Source organism: Mya arenaria, chromosome 10 (genome assembly GCF_026914265.1).
Source record: "Mya arenaria isolate MELC-2E11 chromosome 10, ASM2691426v1".
Classification (NCBI taxonomy): domain Eukaryota; kingdom Metazoa; phylum Mollusca; class Bivalvia; order Myida; family Myidae; genus Mya; species Mya arenaria.
In genome coordinates this window covers 27,740,120-27,767,480 of record NC_069131.1, presented here as the reverse complement: position 1 = coordinate 27,767,480, position 27,361 = coordinate 27,740,120, and the positions used below count along the sequence as shown (strand labels likewise).

The window sequence follows — 27,361 nt, the reverse complement described above, 5'->3', positions numbered from 1 at the left end:
AATTAAAAAATAAAGATAATATTTTTGAACAATAACTTAAGCTTGTTAGTTTATTTACTTGATTTAAACGAATACAAAACTTTAAATGGATATTATATTTCCATTTTCACAGAGTTTAAAATCTAGAACTTAATGTCGTAAAAACATGACAGTACGTTTACGGCTTGTTTATTTTGGGTGAAAAATCATATGATTGTATAAATCTATTTCATCTTGATTTTGTTTGAAAACGGGGTGTGTCATGATACAGCTAGAATAGTTTCGAAATGGTAAGTACATATTTGTTATATAATAACGATAAAACAGAACGATTCCACTTGGTTTCTTATTCAAATGTTTTCACGGTTAGTTTCATTACTGTATCATCACTAGTCACTATGTACTTGTAATGCGCACAAGCGGCTCAAGGGGGAGATTGGGGGCGCACCCGGCACCCCCTCCCTTAAATCGTCCAAGTTTACTTTTGAATTAATATATGAGATAAAATGATAAAAAATACGTCATAAATGCACCATTTCGGTTTAGAAATGGTTAAAATACCCCGCCTTTGCACCTGTTGTGCACTCTGCTGTGCATTATACTAGAAATCTAAGTTATATATATAATACTTATTACTTATTTATTTTAACAGATATATTAAATGTGACTATTTGTGCCATTGAACATGTACACATGTAAACAGTCTACACAAGTACATGTAGACTATTCAAAGAATAAGGAGAGTTATACTATTCACCTTCACATTAATATAGTACTTGGCGTAATTTCCTGGTTAAGGTTTCACATGTAAGCACCTTTAGGTTATTATTTCAGCAAATACAGCATGTTTTGCATCGAAACTTTATGTTTGTATTCCAAACTAGCCAAGCTATGTAATAAATATAGTTAGACGGCACTTCAAGTATTTGTATATGGTGCAAATAATGGACCTTTAATATTCAGGTTAAAAATATTGCATTGCAACTTTAAACAAGGGCTCCCAACCATCCAACCTTGTTAATTATTCAAGTTAGATAACTCTACCACACAAATAATGCAAACAGTAGTAAGATAATTATATTTTGCATAATATGCAAAAATAATGGCCCTTTATTATTGAACGTAAAGGTCAAAGTTCTATATTACCTGTTTATGCTGTATAACAGATAGATTCTCTGTACTGCTTGTGCCATTTTAGCTCAACCTTTTGGAGAGAACGGAGAGCTATACTACTTTCCCTGGCATCGGCGTCGGCGTCACACATTCAACAAAACAATTACAAATTTATGAATGACACTTTATTGCTACATTTGCGAAACGTTTAGAGGTCAATGCTCCTAAAAAAATGAAAGGGATTGTTTACCTGGGTAGGGGAACAATACATAGGTTGCGTAATATTTACTTAAGGGCACGTGTTTGTGAGAGCTACTCTTAGTGAGGTAAAGTCGTCCAGATATGTGCATATTGTACTAGTTTAGAATTACGTGTACATTTATGTACCATACCACAAACAAAGGGAGCCATGCGAGTGTTAGCAAGTCTACAAGTTAAAGTTTACATTGAAATTTCTCACACGCTCTTGAACTGAACTCGGTGGTTGTGTAATCTTATTTATACTCGCAGTCGGGCAAGACACATCTGGCGAGAGCTCTAATTAGATTTTTAGTTATTTTATGTTTTTGAAGCATAGTGCGCGGACATAATGTAACCCTGGTTAGAGCTACCCTTGTTCTTAAACGTGCACCAGTGTATATCACTGTCACACGTGCTCCCCCATTTTACATCCCTCCCGGAAGAATAATTATGTGTAGTGGTGCAGCGGGGAATCTAACCTATATTGACAGCCAAGTGTGTAACCACTAGACCACGGATTCACCACAAAACTATACTGCAACTTTCTACCTGTACGTGTATCTACACATACAAGTTCATGTAGACTTAGGGTTTTAAGACCTCATTGATATATCATTAATGAAAAATGACGCAAAGAACAGCTGCCTTAACCAATAAACCGCAAACAATAACACCCATTCATACTTTATCCAGCATACAATAGGTCTGTGCGTACGGTATGAATACGAGTTACGAGTAATACGTTTGCCTTTCCTGGGATAAATCAATTTGATGGTTGAGAAATATAGGGTGGCACAGAAGTGACTTGTGTTATTCGTAACTTCTTTTTATCTCGTTCCCACAACTTAATATCTCGTGTCTACGACTTACTATCTCATGGCCACGACTAACTATCTCGTTCCAACGACTTACTCGCTCGTTCCTACGACTTAATATCTCGTGGCCACGACTTACTCTCTCGTTCCCACGACTTGATATCTCGTTCCCACGTCTTACTATCTCGTTCCTACGACTTAATATATCGTGACCATGTCTTACTATCTCGTCCATATGACTTAATATATCGTGGATACGTCTTACTAGCTCGTTCGTACGACTTAAAATTTCGTGAACACTTCTTACTATCTCGTTCCTACGACTTAATATATCGTGGCCACGACTTACTCTCTCGTTCCTACGACTTAATATCTCGTTGCCACGACTAACAATCTCGTTCCTACGACTTAGTATCTCGTTGCCACGACTAACTATCTCGTTCCTACGACTTAATATCTCGTTGCCACGACTAACTATCTCGTTCCTACGACTTAATATCTCGTTGCCACGACTAACTATCTCGTTCCTACGACTTAATATCTCGTTGCCACGACTAACTATCTCGTTCCTACGACTTAATATCTCGTTGCCACGACTAACTATCTCGTTCCTACGACTTAATATCTCGTGGCCACGACTAACTATCACGTTCCCACGACTTAATATCTCGTGGCCACGACTTACTCTCTCGTTTCCACGACTTAATATCTCGTGGCCACGACTTACTATCTCGTTCCCACGACTTAATATCTCGTTGCCACGACTTACTATCTCGTTCCTACGACTTAATATCTCGTGGCCACGACTAACTATCTCGTTCCTACGACTTAATATTCCGTGGCCACGACTTACTTTCTCGTTCCTACGACTTAGTATTCCGTGGACATGGCTTACTCTCTCATTCCTACGACTTAGTCTTCCGTGGACATGACTTACTCTCTCTCATTCCTACGACTAAGTATTCCGTGGCCTCGACTTACTCTCTCGTTCGTACGACTTAGTATTCCGTGGCCACGACTTACTATCTCGTTCCTACGACTTACTATCCCGTGGCCATGACTTACTCTCTCGTTCGTACGACTTAGTATCTCGTGGCCATGACTTACTCTCTCGTTCGTACGACTTAGTATCTCGTGGCCATGACTTACTCTCTCGTTCCTACGACTTAGTATCTCGTGGCCATGACTTACTATCTCGTTCCTGCGACTTAGTATTCCGTGGCCATGACTTACTATCTCGTTCCTACGACTTAGTATTCCGTGGCCATGACTAACTATCTCGCTCACAAGACCTAGTTATCTCCGAGTCGTAGCCAGTACATACTACCAGGACATACCTACTCGTGCCAATGGCATACTACGTCGTCTGCGACACAGTAAATCGTGGGAAGAAGTAGGTAAGTCTCGGCCACGAGATAAATAAAACCATCTATGCCACCATAGAAATATTTGTATTGAATGGAGAAACAAACCAGGCAGTTAAGTCATGTGCGTGAAAGGATGATTATGACATTATGTCATTCCACTGCTATTTACCACATTGCTTCCTGGTTTGGTTTCCTTAAACTTAACTTCCTTTCTGATCTTTTGATCTACAAAACAGTATGATGAAAAGCTAGCTAGATATCACGTACTTTTGTGCAATAATGCGTTAAAGCTGCACTCTCACAGATTTACCATTTTTACAACTTTTTATTTTTATTTTTTTTTTTGTCTTGGAGAGAGCAAATTGCCGTTAATATCTGCAAAACCAATGATATAAGACTGCTGACAAAAAAGATCGTAGATATTCATATTTCCGTTCGAAAATTGATTTTTATGGCTTAAACCTTTACAAACGGTTTAAGGAAATTGCATAAAACATCAATTTTTGAACTTAAATATAAAAATCTGCGATCTTATTTTTGTCAGCAGTCTAATATAACTGTTTTTCATAGATTTTCGCAAAATTGGCTCGTTCAAAGACAAAAAATAGAAAAAGATGTCAAAACCTTCAATCTGTGAGAGTGCAGCTTTAATACCGTTCGAAAAGCTATATTACATTTCTTTTTATATCAATACAAATAATGACGTAATAGTGGGTTGCGCAGTGTCCAGGTTTTGTACATACGTAGATTAGACTTCTTGGTGTACTGGATTGTACGTGTTTTTTTCCTAATGGCTTAAATCTTAAACTAAGTAAAAATGTTCATGTGTTTGGTGAAATACAACCATATGGACATGTATATACGTAGAAATACACATGTCGCTGGTTTCCTTGTTATATTGGGTTTAAAGATTGAACTATATCTTGTTACCATGTGAAACTTTATTGACAAAGAAAATGAAAACCCGTTTGGTATTGATTGCATTTTGGTGCACAATGAACTTTTATATGAACTTAAGAGGATACTAATGTACATTTGGCAAGTAACATAGAGCCACACGTTATACCGCAATGTTTGAATGATCAAACCTGAAACGGTATTTGTTAATTATGGGAAAAAACTGACTTGTTTATTGTACACTTGTATACATATAAATTAAAACGATACATGACCAATACCAAAAAAATAAATAAATAATGTTATTTTATAATATTTTCAATTGATATAAGGAGCTCATTTAATTGCGATATTGAAAATTCGGAAACTCATTAAGTCCGGGTAGAAGAAAAAAAATAACGCTGTACAAAAGAAGAAAACTTCTTAAAGGCCTAGTTTAAGCCTTCTATACATGCCCCTTTTACATTCCTTAAACTAGGCCTTTAAGAGGATAATGATGTACATCTGGTTATACCGCTGGTTTACAATGTTTGAATTATCAAACATGAAAGCACTTTGTTAACGGCCTAGTTTAAGGAATGTTTGGCATGATAATCCCCTGCTGTGCATCTCCTGCTAATTGCACTGGTGTCACAGTAGGGGTCAATTTCCTGTTAATACGTTTATTGGTTTAGGACCGTTTAGGGTCCAATATTGTAATAAAACCTACAAAACTGCACAGCATGATACTCGGATTTGAGATCTGATAAGAAGGCACCAGGCAATTATAATAAGATCAATAAACAGGGGGTGGGGGGCTTAAACTAGGCCTTTTGTTGCAGAAAAACGTGACTTGTTTATTGTACACTTGTATAAGGATAGGTGAATACGATATATGACCAATACATCCAAAGAGTTTTAAAGTGACACACTTATTCAAATCAATACATTTTCAAAATAAACTCGGAATCCTTAAAAGAACATTGTTTTTGACATTCATCCTTTTTGGTATATTAAAACAATTGTAATTAATTGAGGTAAATCTAATTTGGGAGTGAGAGTGCATCTTTAAACATTAATATTATATACTGCTTTAAATTGAAAAAGAGGAGGACATATAATAATTATATAGAAAATTTGGAAACTCATTAAGTCCGGATTAGAAGTAAAAAAGTAAACGCTGGACCAAAGAAGAAAACTACTTAACAAAGATAGTCGAGGGTCGAAAGACACTTTATTCACACTTTATTCAACACCACAAATAACAAATACAACTCATTTTGTTAACGATGCCTTCTTCTTTTCCACCCGTCTCAAATAAAAAAAATCGTTCCTATTGCACATCGATCGCCAAACGTCAACTTTAGTTTTTCGTCCAACGCTTAAGAAGGTTCCTCCATACATTCTGATCGTACGGTGAAATTGCAACTGTTTACCTCTTCTGATATGAGGAGGAGGAGGGGGGACTTTTTCTGTTGATCATAAGGAAAATTTTGTCATTTTAGGGAGAGGCCTAATTTTCAACAAAAATAAACCAAGGTCTATGTTTTCATATTGCTAATAATATGGGAAAAGTGCAAAACAAGTTGTATGTGAACAGTACATCACAATACAAACATATTTGCACAGTACATCACAGTACAAACAATTTTCAACAGTTCATCACAATACAACCAGTTTTCAACAGTACGTCATAATACAACCAGTTTTCAACAGTACGTCATAATACAACCAGTTTTCAACAGTACGTCACAATACAAACAGTTTTCAACAGTACGTCATAATACAAACAGTACGTCATAATACAACCAGTTTTCAACAGTACGTCACAATACAAACAGTTTTCAACAGTACGTCACAATACAACCAGTTTTCAACAGTACGTCACAATACAACCAGTTTTCAACAGTACGTCATAATACAACCAGTTTTCAACAGTACGTCATAATACAAACAGTTTTCAACAGTACGTCATAATACAACCAGTACGTCATAATACAACCAGTTTCAACAGTACATCACAATACAACCAGTTTTCAACAGTACGTCACAATACAACCAGTTTTCAACAGTACGTCACAATACAACCAGTTTTCAACAGTACGTCACAATACAACCAGTTTTCAACAGTACGTCACAATACAACCAGTTTTCAACAGTACGTCACAATACAAACAGTTTTCAACAGTACGTCACAATACAAACAGTTCGTCACAATACAAACAGTTTTCAACAGTACGTCACAATACAACCAGTTTTCAACAGTACGTCACAATACAAACAGTTTTCAACAGTACGTCACAATACAAACAGTTTTCAACAGTACGTCACAATACAAACAGTTTTCAACAGTACGTCACAATACAAACAGTTTTCAACAGTACGTCACAATACCAACTGTTTTCAACAGTACGTCACAATACAAACTGTTTTCAACAGTACGTCACAATACAAACAGTTTTCAACAGTACGTCACAAAACAAACAGTTTTCAACAGTACGTCACAATACAAACAGTGTTCAACAGTACGTCACAATACAAACAGTGTTCAACAGTACGTCACAATACAAACAGTGTTCAACAGTACGTCACAATACAAACAGTGTTCAACAGTACGTCACAATACAAACAGTTTTCAACAGTACGTCACAATACAAACAGTTTTCAACAGAACGTCACAATACAAACAGTTTTCAACAGTACGTCACAATACAAACAGTGTTCAACAGTACGTCACAATACAAACTGTTTTCAACAGTACGTCACAATACAAACTGTTTTCAACAGTACGTCACAATACAAACAGTTTTCAACAGTACGTCACAATACAAACAGTTTTCAACATTTCGTCATTATACAAACAGTACGTCACAATACAAACAGTTTTCAACAGTACGTCACAATACAAACAGTTTTCGACAGTACGTCACAATACAAACAGTTTTCGACAGTACGTCACAATACAAACAGTTTTCAACAGTACGTCACAATACAAACAGTTTTCAACAGTACGTCACAATACAAACAATTTTCAACAGTACGTCACAATACAAACAGTTTTCAACAGTACGTCACAATACAAACAGTTTTCAACAGTACGTCACAATACAAACAATTTTCAACAGTACGTCACAATACAACCAGTTTTCAACAGTACGTCACAATACAACCAGTTTTCAACAGTACGTCACAATACAACCAGTTTTCAACAGTACGTCACAATACAAACAGTTTTCAACAGTACGTCACAATACAAACAGTTTTCAACAGTACGTCACAATACAAACACTTTTCAACAATACGTCACAATGCAAACAGTTTTCAACAGTACGTCACAATGCAAACAGTTTTCAACAGTACGTCACAATGCAAACAGTTTTCAACAGTACGTCACAATGCAAACAGTTTTCAACAGTACGTCACAATGCAAACAGTTTTCAACAGTACGTCACAATGCAAACAGTTTTCAACAGTACGTCACAATACAAACAGTTTTCAACATTTCGTCATAATACAAACAGTACGTCACAATACAAACAGTTTTCAACAGTACGTCACAATACAAACAGTTTTCAACAGTACGTCACTATACAAACAGTTTTCGACAGTACGTCACAATACAAACAGTTTTCAACAGTACGTCACAATACAAACAGTTTTCAACAGTACGTCACAATACAAACAGTTTTCAACAGTACGTCACAATACAAACAGTTTTCAACAGTACGTCACAATACAAACAGTTTTAACAGTACGTCACAATACAAACAGTTTTCAACAGTACGTCACAATACAAACAGTTTTCAACAGTACGTCACAATACAAACAGTTTTCAACAGTACGTCACAATACAAACAGTTTTCAACAGTACGTCACAATACAAACAATTTTCAACAGTACGTCACAATACAAACAGTTTTCAACAGTACGTCACAATACAAACAGTTTTCAACAGTTCGTCACAATACAAACAGTTTACAACAGTACGTCACAATACAACCAGTTTTCAACAGTACGTCACAATACAACCAGTTTTCAATATTACGTCACAATACAAACAGTTTTCAACAGTACGTCAAAATACAAACAGTTTTCAACAGTACGTCACAATACAAACAGTTTTCAACAGTACGTCACAATGCAAACAGTTTTCAACAGTACGTCACAATGCAAACAGTTTTCAACAGTACGTCACAATGCAAACAGTTTTCAACAGTACGTCACAATACAAACAGTTTTCAACAGTACGTCACAATACAAACAGTTTTCAACAGTACGTCACAATACAAACAGTTTTCAACAGTACGTCACAATGCAAACAGTTTTCAACAGTACGTCACAATGCAAACAGTTTTCAACAGTACGTCACAATGCAAACAGTTTTCAACAGTACGTCACAATGCAAACAGTTTTCAACAGTACGTCACAATGCAAACAGTTTTCAACAGTACGTCACAATACAAACAGTTTTCAACATTTCGTCATTATACAAACAGTACGTCACAATACAAACAGTTTTCAACAGTACGTCAGAATACAAACAGTTTTCGACAGTACGTCACAATACAAACAGTTTTCGACAGTACGTCACAATACAAACAGTTTTCGACAGTACGTCACAATACAAACAGTTTTCAACAGTACGTCACAATACAAACAGTTTTCAACAGTACGTCACAATACAAACAGTTTTCAACAGTACGTCACAATACAAACAGTTTTCGACAGTACGTCACAATACAAACAGTTTTCGACAGTACGTCACAATACAAACAGTTTTCGACAGTACGTCAGAATACAAACAGTTTTCGACAGTACGTCAGAATACAAACAGTTTTCGGCAGTACGTCACAATACAAACAGTTTTCGACAGTACGTCACAATACAAACAGTTTTCGACAGTACGTCACAATACAAACAGTTTTCAACAGTACGTCACAATACAAACAGTTTTCAACAGTACGTCACAATACAAACAGTTTTCAACAGTACGTCACAATACAAACAGTTTTCAACAGTACGTCACAATACAAACAGTTTTCAACAGTACGTCACAATACAAACAGTTTTCAACAGTACGTCACAATACAACCAGTTTTCAACAGTACGTCAGAATACAAACAGTTTACAACAGTTCGTCACAATACAAACAGTACGTCATAAAACAAACAGTTTTCAACAGGACGTCTTTAACAGTACATAACTGTACAAACGGACTTAACAGTACATCACAAGACAAATAGATTTAACAGTACATCACAATACAAACAGATTTAACAGTACATAACAATAAAACAGATTTAAACAGCACATCATAATACAAACAGATTTAAACAGGACATTAAACAGGACATTACAGTACAAACAGATTTAAACATTACATCACAATACAGACCGATTTTAACATTACATCACCATACAAACCGATTTAAACATTACAAACAAATTAAACAGTACATCACAATGGTGTAATTGACACTTCAAAACATGTTAACGGTAATGGAATAAAAGAAAAGACTAAACCCACCTAAAGTCACTTGATTTCGGCTTTCGTACGGCATATTGATTGTCATAACATTTTGATGATGTACTTTTAGAGGACATTCATAAACAAATTTTGAATCGGCGATGCAGACGATAAAATATACTGTATAACCTTTGGACATGACAATAAAACGGATATTTGCGGCTGGTTGTTTACGAGAGATGAAATAAAATGGCTTACGGTTGTTGTTGTTGTTTTTTTTTTAATTAGATTACCGTTAAGAAAGAAAATATGCAGTTTGTTGAGTCAATTTCTCCGTGGTCTAACATCATTGTGGTGATTACTGATGTCATATATATTGCCCTCTAACGGTTTATGGTATATTGTTCTGATTTTCACTAAGGAATGTAAGTTTTTAATCTGTTGATTTAAGAAACAGGGCTTATCACATCATTTTCAGGGGCGGTTCCAAGATTTGACATTAGAGGGGGTGTAACGTATGTCTTGTAAACCTTTTACTTAAACACCTCCCTCAGAACCTAAATTTACTTGCTTTAAGTGTTGGTTGCTCCCCAAAGTGTTGGTTGCTCCCCGAAGTGTTGGTTGCTCCCAAAAGTGTTGGTTGCTCCCCGAAGTGTTGGTTGCTCCCCGAAGTGTTGGTTGCTCCCCAAAGTGTTGGTTGCTCCCCGAAGTGTTGGTTGCTCACCAAAGGGTTGGTTGCTCCCCGAAGTGTTGGTTGCTCACCAAAGGGTTGGTTGCTCCCGAAGTGTTGGTTGCTCCCCAAAGTGCTGGTTGCCCCCAAAGTGCTCAGTGGTTGCTCCCCGAAGTGGTGGTTGCTCCCCCTAAAACATTTTAACAATTTTAAGCCCGAAATGGTGCATTTTGGGCGTATTTTCCAACTTATTTTTCTCCTTTATTGAATTGAAAAGTAGACTTGGCCGATAAAGGGGGGTGGGTCTCCGGGTCCCCCCCCCCCCCCGGGAGCCGCTAGTGTATTTTGAAAGGACTGCACAGTCTGACGTGAGTTTTCTTTTCATCTTTTTATTGACGCATGACTGGGAATTAACTGTTCGTTATACCGCATCAGACATTGGCTTCTTTTCATCTCAGTAGTTTTAAATGGTTTGCAATTTCAAAAAAAAAAACATGCTGAGCATGCATGATCCACTTGATCGACTTTTTGATTGTTTACATTTTCACCACACTGTCTGTACTCCTACGCGGAATTGCGTAACTTAATCGAATACATATAGTGGTTACGTTAATATTATTTTTCTTATAAGAAACGTATTTTTTCTATTTTTTTTTATGTCTAGTACACAAATTAGAGGAACTTTCAGCCCATATATTGTGTTGGTGGTCTTGAAATACTAGAAAACAGTTGTTTTTTTTCGCATGTAAATCGGTCAGTACAGTTTAGAATATTTATATCGATATTGTCTTCAGTCTATATTGCTCAGGGCCGTTTTCTTTTAAACACTGCTTTATTAGATGTTCCAATAAGGCTAAACAATTCAATGGAAAACATTCGGTAAACTTCACCAAACCGACGGATTAAAGCTGTTTGTACTTCATTACGTTATACTTAGAGTGACACTCTTATTCAAAATCAATACATACACATGTTTAACAGACATACATTTTGAGTTATAAATCTTTAACTATATACTTACTAAATAATGCCTTTATGGAAAATATTAATAACTGACAACAAGATTGTAACCGTGTATTTTATAGCTGAAAAAAACAAAAATATTAAATGATTGGTGAGTGCTAAAATATTTACTGTGATCTTCTATAGTCTAATGAGGTAGAAATACCATGTTTTCTGTACCTTTCTTTCAAATTTAACTCGGTTGCATAATATCCATCGTTTTCCACATTTAATGGTATATCATAACAATTGTATTAAATGTGGTAAAACCTATTTGGGAGTAATAGTGCATCTTTAATATTTACGTATAAACATGATGTAATGCAAGTCTGTATTTAACCATTTATAATTGATAAATAAATAGTATTCATATTCTGCACCTGAGATAAAATCTCGAAAGCATCATGTACATGATGATAAATAAATTTCGACTGATAATAAAACTATATCGCATCTAGACCTCGGTTAATTCATGACAATGTATGATCATACAGTAGTCATATGATGGCAAATTCAGCGAGCCAAGTCGCTCTTTAACTAGTTGTGTGTGGTAAAGAGGTTTTGAAGTATATCGAATTGGAATTTTGGCTTATTATTTTATTTAAGTACAGTTTTTAATCGGACGAAATGGGAAAAGGGGTGAGTGATGTTGTTTCTTTTAAATAATTTTGTGACAAAAAGATATAGGTTTCTATTTTTCGTAATTGTATGTCAACGTGACTTATAAACGTAGTTGCCTTTTTATTCGATAATAAAGCTTTTATTTTGTTGATTGTTGTTATTTTATATATATATATATATTTGCATTAAATCATCTGAAAGCACTGTGTTTTATATGTATTCGTCCAGATGGGTCATGGTCCTCTAAATAGGTTGTAAATAAATCTTGAATTATTAATCTATAAAAAAAAACACGCTTCAATTGTGCGGGAGTTCCGCAAATTGTTCTGCAACTTGTTTGGTTAAATCGTTATTATTAGCTTTTGTTCCGCTAAATAAAATAGAAATCGTATTGGGAGTATTAAGTCGTTGCTGTTACAGAAAATAACCATAAAGTAAGCGAAAAACATCACAGATGCTATTTTTTAAGCTAAATCCTCTATTGTTGCTTCGTTAGTTTGGTTGCTATTTTATTGTACGTGGATTGTCCATATAGTAGTGTCTTGATTATAGGGCAAATGGCCAAACACTTAACACTAGATGAACTTGCTACTAAAATACTTAACTACTACCTACATGTATATGATCTTCACTCTTATACTATGACAATTTACTCTCTGTGTTATTGTATTATAAGTTTCACAAGCGGCTCCAGACAGGGGTGCACCTGGCGTACCCCCCCCCAACCCCACCAGTCCTCTTAAATCGTCAGAGGTTGCTTTTTATATCAATATACTACGAGGAGAAAAAAGCAATAAAATACGCCGTGAATGCGCAAGTGTTTATATTTTCTTGGGGGGGGGGACGCCCAAACCCTCATACCAACTCTTTAAACTAAAAAAAAGGTTCTGAGAGAGGGGCGAAAGTCAAAAGGTTTCGCCACTAAGCTACGCCCGCTCTTACGTCAAATCCTGGATCCGCCACAGCGTTTATATTATCTATATCGCCATCACAACGTTGAGGATTACTCTATATGTCATTCATCGTAGGTCCCGCGGCATTTGGGGTTCAAAATTACTCGTTTGGCGATTATCCCACAAAACGGCGGGAATAAAAATTCCCCATTGGCCTCAAAAGTATGTTTCAGTCACACGTGGGGACGTGACGGGGTCAAGCCATAAGGTAGCCACCATAGGGCGCGTGGGAGCACTTTTATTAATTCAACAACAAGAACACAAAGTTGAAGATAGCCATAAGCATTGAATTACCGCGTATGGCAATACAGTTTGAACTTTGCTACTCCAGTGACCTCCTTATACTCGTAACCCCAGTCATGCGGATCGCGTCAGGCAGCACGTGATCTCATAAACCTAGTTTATGTACGTTCAAGGAATGAATGATTCCTTCACTACCACTTAATTTACTATTTTTGAATGAATTTAATGGCCTTGCCATATAAAAATAACCCAAACAGTTTTTGTGATACATATATTGAATTTGTATAAGCGCCTTGCCCCATCTTCTCCATAACAATTAAGCGTAACTCACCTATGTGCTGAGCTTAATCCCGTTACAATGGGGCTTAAAGCTGCACTCTTACATATTTGTCATTTTTACAACTTTTTTATTTTTTGTCTTGGAAAGAGCAATTTTTGTGTAAATATCTGCAAACCAGTGATAAAAGATTGCTGACAAAAGATCAGATCGCAGATTTTGATATTTCCGTTCGAAAATTAATGCTACTAACGGTTTAAGAAAAATGCATTAAACGTCAATTTTTGAACTTAAATATAAAAATCTGCGATCATATTTTTGTCAGCAGTCTTATATAACTGGTTTTCATAGATTTTCGCAAAAAATAGGCTCGTTCCAAGACAAAATAATTAAAAAGTTGTCAAAACGTTCAATCTGTGAGAGTCCAGCTTTAAGATAATTTTGGGCTATACAGTCAGCTGCGTTCTATAACATCCCATTATGAATTATACATACACCATAATTATCAATCCATAATACAATCAATAATATGTAACAATATGCCCTATATTTATAAATCGCTGACAATATGATAGCTTGTTTGATCATGTTTATAAATGTTTGCAAATTATCCTAGACACATTTACAAAACCAATCAACAATATATACGTCTGGGGATATATTCAATGAGGAACTTAGTGTGAATTGTCAAATTACTGAAAATTTCTCTTAATTTATGACAACGAGTATTTTAAATACCCTCTACCTTTCATCGAATTCATTCATATGCCATTTTTTTCAGACCATTTTCGTTCCAATTTTCAGAGTTTTTTTGTTGAGCATTATTAGTATTGTTGTTTTTAAATCCACATAGAAAACAAGCAATTATCCACTAAGTTGAAATTGTGATGCTTAATAGATACGACAGCAGGTCAGTTTGACTGACCGAGGTGACCAAAATCTCAACTGACCCATGCTAATTCAAACTGTCACCTGGCGCTGATAACATTCAACCAAGAAAAATATGTTTCTTTTTATTTGTAACTCACACTTTAAAGCTGCACTCCACAGATTTACCATTTTTACAACTTTTTTTATTTTTTGTCTTAGAAAGGGCATTTTTTTGCGTAAATATCTGCAAACCAATGATATAAGATGGTTGACAAAAAATCAGATCGTAGATTTTCATATTTCCGTTCGAAAATTAATATTTTATGGCTTAAACCGTTTAAGGAAAATGCATAAAACATCATTTTTTTGTAAGCAGTCTTGTATCACTGGTTTGCATGGATTTTCGCAAAAATTGGCTTGTTCCAAGACAAAAAATAAAAAAAGTAGTCAAATCGTTCAATCTGTGAGAGTGCAGCTTTAACTAAGAAAGTTATATAAAAATATAATATCATCATGTGAGCTTGGGGTGAGTCAGATTCCGTATTTTATTAATTGATATTTAAGGCAAAATAATGAAGTTTTTTGTTTCCAATAACATCGTCATAAAAATACGGTAGGTATGTAGACATAACTTGTTTATACTTTTCTTTTTGAGAACCCAAATTCCGTACCAAACCGACCTATATCAGGGTATATCTGTAGAAAATTTTAAATATAATATGTCCATTTAAACTGTACATATTTATGAAAATAAAGAACTAAATCAACACTATGGCAAAAACAGGTGTATACAGAATATTGTTGGTCGGCCTAGTGGAAACAAACATTTTTTGTATGGTCGGTTGGAAAAAAACTATTGTCGGTTTGGTTAGTGGAATGAAACATTTTTGTAGGGTCGGTTAAAAAAAGATATCGTCGGTCGTGTCAGTGAGAACAAACACTTCATTTGTAGGGTCAGCAGGGAAGATTTTGTCGGTCGGGTTAGTGGAAACAATAGTTTTTGTAGGGTCGGCAGGCAAAACTATTGTCGGTCGGGTTAGTGGAAACAATTGTTTTTTGTAGGGTCGGCAGGAAAAACTATTGTCGGTCGGGTTAGTAGAAAGAATTGTTTTTGTAGGGTCGGCAGGAAAGACTATTATCGGTCGGGTTAGTAGAAACAATTGTTTTTGTAGGGTCGGCAGGAAAGACTATTGTCGGTAGGGTTAGTGGAAACAATTGTTTTTGTAGGGTCGGCTGGAAAAACATTTGTCGATCGGGTTAGTTGAAACAAACAATTTGTTTCTCATGCCTAAGCTCCGTTTTCTTTCGTAACGCCTCGTGTGTGCCTTCAAGCAAAAACATACGTCTGATATCAATCAAACCCTAGTCAAAGAGTGTTTATGTGCAGTTTGTGCTGTAAATCTTATAGTCATGTGAGCTCACCATGGGAGAGAGGGTAATTAACGTTGCGTTTAATTTGTATTTCAAGGTTACCATAATCACTTTTCGTCTATAAAACAAGACGGTTCTCGGTGCAGCATTAAAACTTAGAAGTACTCGACACAATCAAATAATGCACCAGTCAATTGTAACCACGGCCCTCCCAGGTCCGGAGGTATACGGGGGAAAGCCGGGGAAATGGACCGTGCTTTTACTTTCCCGGTGGCCCCGCAGTGCCGGGTGAATGCGGTGAATTTGTCTTCACGCCAAAAATAGCGGAGAATGGGCCTTACCTATGGCCCCTGGGGTGCGGGGGCATTTGGCGGGGATTTAATTAGCAGTTCGTCCCCGCAAGGCGGGGATCTTACCGGGGCTTGACTGGAACGAAAGTCAAAGTCCGTGCTATTCCCCGGATCTGGGGGCGGCGTGGTTACAATTGACTGGTGCATAACATTTACCTAAAGATGCACTCTTACTCCCAAATAAGTGTTATCAAAGTTGTACAATTGTTTGGATAATCCAAAAAGGATGAATAAATGTCGAAAACAATGGTCCTTATAAAGGATAGCGAGTTTAATTTGTAAGAAAGGTGCAGAAAACAAGGTATTTATACCTTATAAGACTATAGTAGATCACAGTAAATATTTTAGCACTCACCAATCATTTAACATTTTGCGTTTTCAGCCATTAAATACACGGTTACAATCTTGTTACAATCATCTTATCAGTAATTAATATTTTCCACAAATGCTTTATTTAGTAAGTTGTAAAAGGTGTATCACTCAAAATGTTTATGCATTGATTTTAAATAAGAGTGTCACTTTAAAATTTACCCCCCCCCCCAGTCTATACGCATATGCACTTTAACTTCCCGTTTATTTCGCTTTTCATTTTTATACGCCCGAAGGGTCGTATTATGTTATGGCCTCCATCGTCTGTCCGTCTGTCTGTCCGTCTGTCCGTCCGTTAGCAATTCCGTGTCATAACTTGGTAACTAATAAAGCGATTTTCAAATAACTTTATACAAATCATCACTACATTAAAAGGATGTGTCGCGCGCAATTTCCAGGTCCATACCTCAAATACTAGAATCACCATGGGGGTGCGTTAGCAAATCCGTGTCCGGGCCACAATTTGGTCACTAATAAAGTCATTTTCAAATAACTTTATACAAAGCATCATAACATTAAAAGGATGTGTCGCGCGCAATTTCCAGGTCCATACCTCAAACACTAGAATCACCATGGGGGGACGTTAGCAATTCCATGTCCAGGCCATAACTGACTTACTACTAAAGCAATTTTCAAATAACTTTATACAAATCATCTCTACATTAAAAGGATTTGTCAAGCATGCTTTCCAGGTCCGTACCTCAAAGGCTAATTTCACTGGGGGGGGGGGGGGCGTTAGCAATTCCGTGTCCAGGCCACAACTTTGTGTTACTACTAATAAAGGATTTTTTAGAAAACGTGTCCTAGCCACAACTTTGTAACCAATATAGCATTTTTTAGATAACTTTATACAAATTATTGCTACATTAAAAGGATGTGTTGTGAGCACTTTCCAAGTCCTGCTACTTTTAAACTTGTATTCTCAGCTAAATGTTTATTAAAGACCTCAAGCCGAATCTTCTTCGGGCGTATAATGCTCCGTTTCGCGGTGCTCTTGTTACTTATTTATTCCTTGGTGAAAACAAACGATCAAATATGTGTGTAATGCACAATTTAACTGTTGAGCGTTTTCCAGGGGCGGGGCCAGGATTTTATATTAGAGGAGGCGTTACTTAGGGTGAATCGTTTATTTGGTTAAAAGTGTTGTCAGGTTTTTCATATTTGCTAGTCCGAAAAGGTGCATTTTGGGCATATTCTCTCGCCTTTTGCTGTTATATTGAAATAAAATGTAAACTTAGACGATTTTAGGTGAGGGGCACCGGTGATTTATCTTCCCTTTTCGTTATTTCTTACAATTTTAACCCTTTTGACATGTTGCAATTTCTATACTTCCTTGTGGTTAAGTATTTACTACCTGTTAAGAAAAAACATACTGATGTTCACACCTGCAATATTAAAATAAACGGATTTTTTTGCATGTTGTATTTCAAATAACAGGACGTAAAATGTTTGATTCTGGTTTCCCGCTTACCATATGTTTTGGCCTTGGCCCGAGGCGTTTTAATTGCAGTTATCATTTGCTTGTTTTTTTCCTCGTTTAAAAGTTAAAAGTGTTTCTCGCTTTTAACAATAACTGTGTTGCTACTACTGATTGTATTGGTGTTCTTCTGTATATGATCTTTAGTATTTGGTAACTGATAAATCAATTTGCCTGATAATAAACATAAAAATATATCTGACCGACCTTCACTCTTTTTATTAATATCATTATATTTTTATTTATTCTATTTCATTTTTATTTGTTTTCTATTTATTTTTTGGTGGGGGTGGGGGGCAGGGGGGGGGGGGTTGAGGGGGACATGAGTCCTGAAACAAAAATATTTCTTTACGCCTAATGTGAATATTGTTGTTGTTGATTTCTATTAAATCGGGGCCAACTATGAGCATCGTGTACCTACCCCCTTACCTATGTAATTACATTTTCTTCCAGGCAGCCGGCGGGGAAAAGAAGGAACATCTCTACAAGATCCTTGTCATTGGCGAGCTAGGTACAGGGAAAACGTCCATTATCAAGCGATATGTACACCAGTTTTTCTCTCAACACTACAGGGCCACAATTGGCGTGGACTTTGCCCTAAAAGTGTTGAACTGGGATGCAGACACTATTGTACGGCTGCAGTTATGGGACATAGCAGGTATTTTTTGCAATATATGTACATATGAACGTTTTTCTTACACATTGATGTTTATGCAAATGTGTGCAGCATATTGAAAACATCGCCTATTTCTTATACGTGTCTTTAACAAGGAGTGGATCCAGAATTTGGAGGAAGATATGTTATCTCGGAGCGCAATTCCAGACAAGTGCCCCGTCGACTCAGACCTTTTAACATATAAGTCGCAACGAAATATTTACTTTGTATAGCTAGTATTTGTCTTAAATGGTGCGTATTGTATGTCTATTCTTTCTACTATGTTGCCGTAAAAAGTTCACCAGGGCTGGTTTTCATTATTGTTCTTAATTGGATTTAAGAACGATGTAGCTAATCGGATTACTCGTCATTTATAACTGCCCAGTAGCGTGAATAAAGTCTATGATGTATGACCCTAACATTAACTTACATATTGAACACCACCCCTCGAAAGTTGTGAGGTGGGGGAGCGTGGGGGTTAGCGCCCCCCTCCCCCCGTCTGAATCCGCTAGTGTTAAAATAGCAAACTCTTTCAAATCAACGTTATTTCATTCAGGTCAAGAACGGTTTGGAAACATGACGCGGGTATATTACAAAGAAGCTGTCGGAGCGTTTATTGTGTTCGATCTAACTCGGGCGTCAACGTTCGACGCGGTCACCAAATGGAAAAACGACCTAGACCTTAAAGTCCAACTTCCGGACGGTCGACCCGTTCCCTGTGTGTTATTAGCTAACAAGGTATTGACTACGTTTGTTGTATTCCGAAATGCTTGGTTTCTTATGTCCATGATAATATGTGTGCACAATTATAATATTGGTTGAAGCAAAAGAACTTAATGATCTAAACAAAAAAAGAAGTACAGTCGAATCCCGTCGGCTCGAAAGCTTACATTCAGTATAAAGAAATTGGTTTACATCCATTTCGAGCCAACGTGTAAAATCGAGCAAAGCGAGTTCGAGACAACGGGGTTTGACTGTATATCATTTGTGTACAGATAGAAAAAAAACAAGTGATATTTTGGCGTTTTTACTGGGAATTTGAAGAAACATTGCTCTTAATTGAAAAAGAACAAACAAAGGTTAATATGTGTTTATCTTTACATAAATCATGTGCCTTTTTATTATTAATGTCAAGTTAGTTCAACATAATCATAAATTAAAATAAAAATAAATGTTTGCATAAGCATTTATTGTGCACCTTTTTTGATATCTGCATTTAGAACTTTTTCAGACATAAAGATTATTTATAGCTCGATATTGGCATTAAAAACAGTAGAAATTACCTTGAAATCATTGAAATCAAGGGAAATCCTATTGTTTTTATTCGAAATATTTTCCCAAGAAGGTTTAAGCCCCTTCACCCTGCATAAGGCATGAAATTTTCATATTGAAGCAGACCCCTGGCTATTTTTTAATGTTGAAAATTATCAGTTGTCTTGACCGCCGGATATAATAAAACCATATACTATATATTTCGTTTAAAGGTCATGTCAATTATTGGTCTTCCCTTATAGAAAAGACTCCCATCAACTGGTCAAGTTATTTGCCCATGACATTCCCTATACAGACACTGTGATACTTGTATACATGTACTACAATCTACATTACGTTATGTAGACTGCAATTTATGCGTAAGCATATTTAGTAGAAGCGTCATCGTATATGAATATTTGAATGTAATTTGGTATAACTTTATGTAACATTTGACGACCGGTCAATTAACTGTATAAGCATAGCTTAGCGCTTTGAAAGTTTACTTTTCAGTTTAACAATAAAGAATAAGGATAAGGAATCCACAATGTGCAATGTTCAACCATTGATTCTTTATTAATCGTCTACGAGTAAATATCATTCTGAGGAAGCATTTCATAACTTCGATACGTATCATGGGGGTCTGTTTATTTTGTAAATCAAAGCAAAATACAATTTTCTTCAAACTTGCACTCCGTGGCCTAGTGGTTAAAGGTGTCCGCCTTTGGAGCGGAATATCGAAGGTTTGTGACTCACTCGGGGTCTGTTCTAACATGACCTATTGGACTTGGGGTAAAGATGTTCACAAATGTAGATGTAACATGAGCCCAACGGGCTGGCCCTTAACTGAACGGGGTGACGCCAAAATGAACATACATACACACACACACACACACAAACATCCGCGCACACACGCACGCACCCCACGCATGCAAGCACGCATCCCCATGTCACAAGAACTCATAAGAATACACACACAGCACAACGCAAGCACACACGCACACGTACACACACACACACACACACGTACACACACACACACACACACACACACACGCACACGCACACACACACACACACACACACACACACAAGCTATACTGTCTAGTATTCTGTGAAATCATAACACCATTTTAAACTTTCGAACATTTGTTCTATTTGGTTAAACTAACAAAATATTGAATGATGTCATGTCAAATCAAACACATATTTTAGTAAATAAAGACCTCCGGCCCAATGTATGTATATTTTGATTATCGGCACAACTTTAAAACGTGCACATAGTTATATCAAATGTTTATCAATAAATGCAACAAAATCATATTAGAATGCGCGTATCTAATCTTTGATACCAGTCATCAGGTGAAATATGCATACATGTATACAGCGTTTTTTCGCATTGTACTGTAGTAACATGTGGATGATAATTCATAAAAGTTATTTAAATCAATATCATTATCATACCAGTTTAAAAATTATTTGTTTCTTGCATGTGTTTAGTTTCAAGGAAAGGCTCATCAATTTTCAAAAGTTTCATCAATACCAATGGTTTATAAACAAAGAAATGCACAGTCAATCATTCAGTGCAGTATTTAAAAGCCTTTGAATTTCAATATACATTTATAACTTGTGGTTTGAAAATTAGAGTGTTACATACGCAAATTTATAAATGTTTTATTGGCAGAAATCTTTTAATGTCAAATAGGCTCTTGAAATGAATATTCTGGTAATATCTACAATAGACTGATCAACCATCCCATATGTTTTGTATACAGATTTAGTATTAGTTGGCTATCCACGAAAGAAGCATTTTTCATATCCTCAAAGAGGGCCTCAATTACTCAAAATAATAATTTTTGTTCTATCAAGATTGATCTCCATGCCAATGTATTTAGACAAATTGTATCAACTAAATCGATTTGGTGTCGTCTCTGTATTGCAGTTTCGGCGCAATAAGAGAATAGCAAAATCCGAGATCATTTAACATATAATGAAAATGCCTGAACATGTACTAAATCTTAAAGGGATGATAAGTAGGCTATGAATAGAGTAACAAACTTGCTTTATCCCCTTGTCATGAACCAATATTGCAAGCAAATGTTTCCCTGATAACATGATAAATTTTTACACGAGAGGACAGACAGGAATACATTTCAGGAATTCAGAACTCTCAAGAAAATTAAAAAAAAACACTTTCCCTTATAAAGATAAAAAACCTTTAATGAAAAACTTGATCAAAAGCTTTACGGAAATCAACACATAAATGATACGAACGACGACCTGTAAACACAAACATTATCAACAGCTGAATATCCGTAGCAAATGGTTGTGATTCATCAATTTTCCGAGTTTCTTCGGCCTAATCGTACAATAACGTATTAAAAGCACCCGAGAAAAGTTTATGTAAGTTTCAGCTAGAGCCATACCATATGTATTGGTTTGATGATTCTAAATTTACCCTACGACCACAGAAAAACAGAATCTTAACTGACCACTGTTCGTTTCTTTTGCCTCATATTATGTCATTTTATCTCATATTGTTGCTTTGAGAGTTATTTATATACTGATCTAGCTTAATTTGTTATTGAGACATTAGATGTCGAAAACCTATACCGTCCTGTTTTAAACTTTCATTGCCCGGTTTTAAATCGTTTAAGTCGACAAACAGAATAATAGTTTGAGGTCATGCTATTTATTTATAATGATTTGATCAAACCTTCTTTCATACTTTTTAAAATATTCACACATTTAACTGATTTTAACTAGTGGGATCATTAGAAGTGTTTAAAAGACAAACATAGCATTGTGAATGCTGTGGGTACCGACCATGGCAATCCCGGGCCATGAACTTTGCCCGACCCATACCCGAACTGGGGTCTGTCCGACCAAGAAAATTGCACCTATTGATACACTAAAATTTCCATCACATCTTTCAAATTATTCCGTCTCACCTTACCAGATATCTTTTCCATCTTATTAATTAGTCCTATCTTTCGAAATAAGAGTGATGTCTAACCATGCTTCAATATTCTCTTACAACCTTCCAGTGTGATCAACCTAAAGAAGGCTTAATGAACAACACATCACAAATCGATGACTTTTGCAAGGAGAAGGGCTTCACAGGCTGGTTCGAGACGTCGGCGAAAGAAAATATCAACATAGATGAGGCTTCCAGATTTTTGGTTACGCAGGTAAGCAGTTCGTGTTTGTTCCTCTCTATATTGGAAACATACGAAAGCCATAGCATTTGTGGATTGTTAATGCTGTTGGCTCCGTGACAAAGACTTTCGCCCAAACTGGGAAAACATATTAATTTTGTTGTTTGTGTGTTTCTTTCTGAAATTTTAAGCCCCGCAAGTAGACTTGTGAACCAGAGAACTTGTGTTTCACTGACCGTTCAATGGTCGTAATCCAATCATTTATGGTAAAGCTATTTGATGAGTGTGTGTTCTGTGGTATTTGTTTTTGTGCATGTGATGTTTATATATGCTGCGTGTCTCTAGATTATTGTCGCTTTAGCCCTTGTCTTGTGTTTCTTGATATGGTTTTATGTTTTTAATTACGACTACTGTGCTTGTCCCTTTAGGTTTCATTGTATTATTGGTTTTCCATGTATCTTCATTCAGCTAATGTTAGTTTGGTATGTGGTTACCAAACCAGACAGTGGGTTTTCTCCGGGTACTCCGGTTTGCCCACAACACAAGACCACACTCTCTCGTGCAGCCTCGTGCCAATGAGAGTGATTAATAAAATGTTGTAATAACTTGCTTCACAATCGTTGTAAAATAAATATGTTCAAACTGAACTAATAAATATTAAAACAGACGTGCATCCGAGTGTACGTGTACCAGATGTTCCTACACACATTAGGTCGAAGATAAGATAAGATAACTGTTATTTCGAATCATGGGTCTTGTAACATATGACATCTAAATTGATATATATATATATGTATAAGTAATGTAGAAAATGGTCATACAATAAAGGAGGATGTAAAGATGTATTGAAATGAGTCTTTGGAGACATACAATATTATCAGTTAATCAAATTGTTCTGAAAATATTTTTCAGGTACTTGAAAATGATAAAGCAATGAAATCAGACGATGCAGCAAAAGACAAAGACGTACGGACACTAGATGATAGTGGAGCTCATGAAAGATCAGAAAAGAAAGGCTGCTGTTCATGAAACGTGTGTCCGCGTGTGTAGCATTGACCTCAGAACTTAGGCATGCTTATAAACGTTGTCAGTGTATTTCCAAATGTATGCATATAAATCTATGCAAAGGCATGCACTATAAGTTTATATTCGAATGATTTGATATGTTGAGACTTGACTTATGTTATAACGCCGAGTATGTAGCCTGGCTACTTTTGTTATAGACTTTTTGGGACATATCAATTATCCCTATTTATTTAGTGCGTTTTTTGACATTTTTATTTTTTTAATCATTACATTACTATTTAAACCAGAACTTGCCAACGCAAAAGGCGTTTTTTAAGTTATAAGATAACGAGGCATTTTTTTTGAAATCCGGTAATATTTGCTATATGCAACGATTTAAAATATTTTTATACAGCGACAATCAAATATGTATTGACTTCTTAAATTATTTATTATGACAAAAGGAAATTTTATATCTTATGATCGGTTGTTTACTGAAACGGACGATTCATTGTTGGGTCGGCTGTTTACTGAAACGGACGATTCATTGTTGGGTCGGTTGTTTACTGAAACGGACGATTCATTGTTGGTTCGGTTGTTCACTGAAACGGATGATGCATTGATGGGTCGGTTGTTCACTGAAACGGATGATGCATTGTTGGGTCGGGGGTTTACTGTAAGACGCAAGCAATTTTTATGTCGGTTGTTAACTGTCAGGGGTATCAGTTGTATGGTCGGTTGTTTACTGTAAGTGTATATCAAATGTTAGGTCGGTTGTTTACTGTTAGTGGCAAGCAATTCTTATGTCGGTTGTTAACTCTAAGTGATTATCAAATGCTAGGTAGGTTTTTACTGTTAGGGGTATCAAATGTCAGTTGTTTACTATTTTGGGGTCTCAAGTGTTGGGTCGGTTGTTTACTTAAGAAGCTAAAAAATCTTAGGTCGGTTGTCTACTGTTAGGGCTATCAAACGTTGGGTCGGTTGTTTACTGTAAGGGGATACAAATTTAGGGTCGGTTGTTTATCATAAGAAGCTATATAATCTTATGTCGGTTGTTAACTGCTAATGGTATCAAGTGTTGGGTCGGTTGTCTACTGCTAGGTGTTAAGTCGGTTGTTTACTGAAAGGGAAAAATATTATTGGGCCGTTTGTTAACTGTTAGGCGCCAGCAAATCTTATGCCGTTTATAACTGTATTGGAGTATGGGGTCGGTTGTCTACTGTTAGAGGTATCAAGTGTTAAGTCGGCTGTTTACTGTAGTGGAATATCAGTTTTTGTGTTGGTAATTTAAGTGCTCGCCATTGGCATGACATTGTTTTAATTGACATGACTCTGGATTGTCTCTTAAAGGCCTAGTTTTAAGCATTCTATAAGTGACCCCCCCAAAGAAAACTGTGTACAGTACACAACCTCTGTTTATTTATCTTAATCAGCTTGCCTTGATCCCTCTTATCAGATCTCCGATCTGAGTATCCTGCCGTGCAGATTTTAGAATAAACGAATACACAGGAACTTGGCCCCTACTATGACACCAGTGCATTTAACAGGAGAGACACAGCAGGGGATTATCATGCCAAACATTCCTTAAACTAGGCCTTTAAACTAGGTACTCTGAGAATATGGTAAATAAATGAAAACCGTTGAATATATTCAACATGAAGAACTCGATACTGCTTGATGATTCGTTAATTGTTTCATTTATGCCATACTAACTTGCTTGATTGTTTTATATTAACTAGAATGTAAGATTTAAAAGATAAGCCTCTGTCATTAACTCATGCTTATGCATTTTCAATATCTTAGGTGTTCATGTCTTCCAATGCGTTCAAGGATAAATACACATTTTGTGTCCGCTTTATCAACTGCAGGTACTGTATGGTATGTATGATATTTTCCCCATCGTAAGAAAGTCTGCTATGCGAGAAGATATGCACGATACGTTGCAAACTTCATTCTGTGCCAGTATGTGCTCTTCTAAACTATGTGATATTTTTATCATTTCATTCTTAAATTCAACCTTTTTATCTGCGTCTTTCGTTGAATGATCAAATGGTTTGTTTAATTTTATGTTAATGTTTAGTTTTAGTTCTGAAAAAGAGTTTTTTAAGTTTTTGTTTTAATTTATTGATATTCGTTTACGCCTAAACATTCCATGCAGCCTTTTATAACAAGGTATTGATTGTTTCGTACTAATATTGTATTTATTTAAAAATCATATTAATACAGTGCTATTTTGATTGTTTCGCCTGAAAAATGATACATAGTTTAGTTTAAGTTTATTAGCAATGTCAGCAAATACTTGATTTTGGCCAAAATTATCATCAAATTCCACAAAAACATATAGGTTTGTACTTCTGGCTTTGGTGCAGACAAGGACTTTTTAACTTTAATCTTTTAAATATTTATATTCTTATTATGGTGCAATTTGGTGAAAGTGTTTGGGGGCATTAAGTGTCGGTCAAGCTTAAACAATGGTAGATGTCTGGTGCAAAAATACTTGATACTTATTATCCTGTTAGACTGAAACTTGGTGACCACATTTCTGAGCACAAGTTTTCAGTCCAGATAAATCTTGGGGGACATCGCATCAGTTACATTAGAGTTACACCCCTTGTATAATAAAAAATGGCGGATTTGTGACGCGTAGACAATGATTGAAGTATTCGTTACAACACCATGATGCAACTTGGTGACAGTTTTTATGGGCATGATTTCTCGGTAAAGTTCGGTCAAGGGTTGAATGACATCAGCAAATCAAGAGTGACTCGCCATTTATGTAAAAATAGTCAGATAATGCTGTGTGAAGATCCCACCTTAAGTATTTATAATCCGATTATTATGAAACTTGGTGACAGTGTTTGTGGGCGGAATGCCTCGGCTGATTTCGTACATATGATGAATCGATTTAGTAAATCCCAAAGATATGTCTCCTTTTGCAAATTGACGACAAATCTATTTCCGCGGAATTCAAGTTAGCAGTATTCTACATGTATTATTGTTAAACGTTCTTAACGATCAAAGATGTGTTCCTGATTATGTGTGTTTCTGTATGTTCGCTCTTTACCATATTGCCCATCATATTCTTAACGCATTTTAGACAGACACATACTTATTATACTTGTAAATAGAGATATATTTTGTTGTTTATGTAGTTTGATAAAAACATATTTATTTATACTAACATTTTTATCAAATGTAATATGTCATACTGGAAATAAATCATATATATCGA

At 36.0% G+C, this 27,361-nt stretch overlaps 1 protein-coding gene across 2 annotated transcripts; it reads left to right on the top strand.

The window, feature by feature from the left end:
- The first annotated feature begins 118 nt into the window (after positions 1–118).
- Positions 119–27,361, top strand: LOC128206053 (ras-related protein Rab-32-like). Of its 2 annotated transcripts, none has more exons than XM_052908186.1 (5): positions 119–269; positions 18,514–18,718; positions 19,272–19,453; positions 23,014–23,157; positions 24,037–27,361. In XM_052908186.1, the coding sequence occupies exons 1-5, from the start codon at positions 267–269 to the stop codon at positions 24,151–24,153; spliced, it is 651 nt and encodes a 216-aa protein (XP_052764146.1). In that variant the 5' UTR covers positions 119–266; the 3' UTR covers positions 24,154–27,361. The 2 variants fall into 2 exon arrangements, with proteins under 2 accessions (XP_052764146.1, XP_052764145.1); XM_052908185.1 differs by lacking the exon at positions 119–269 and adding an exon at positions 12,026–12,168.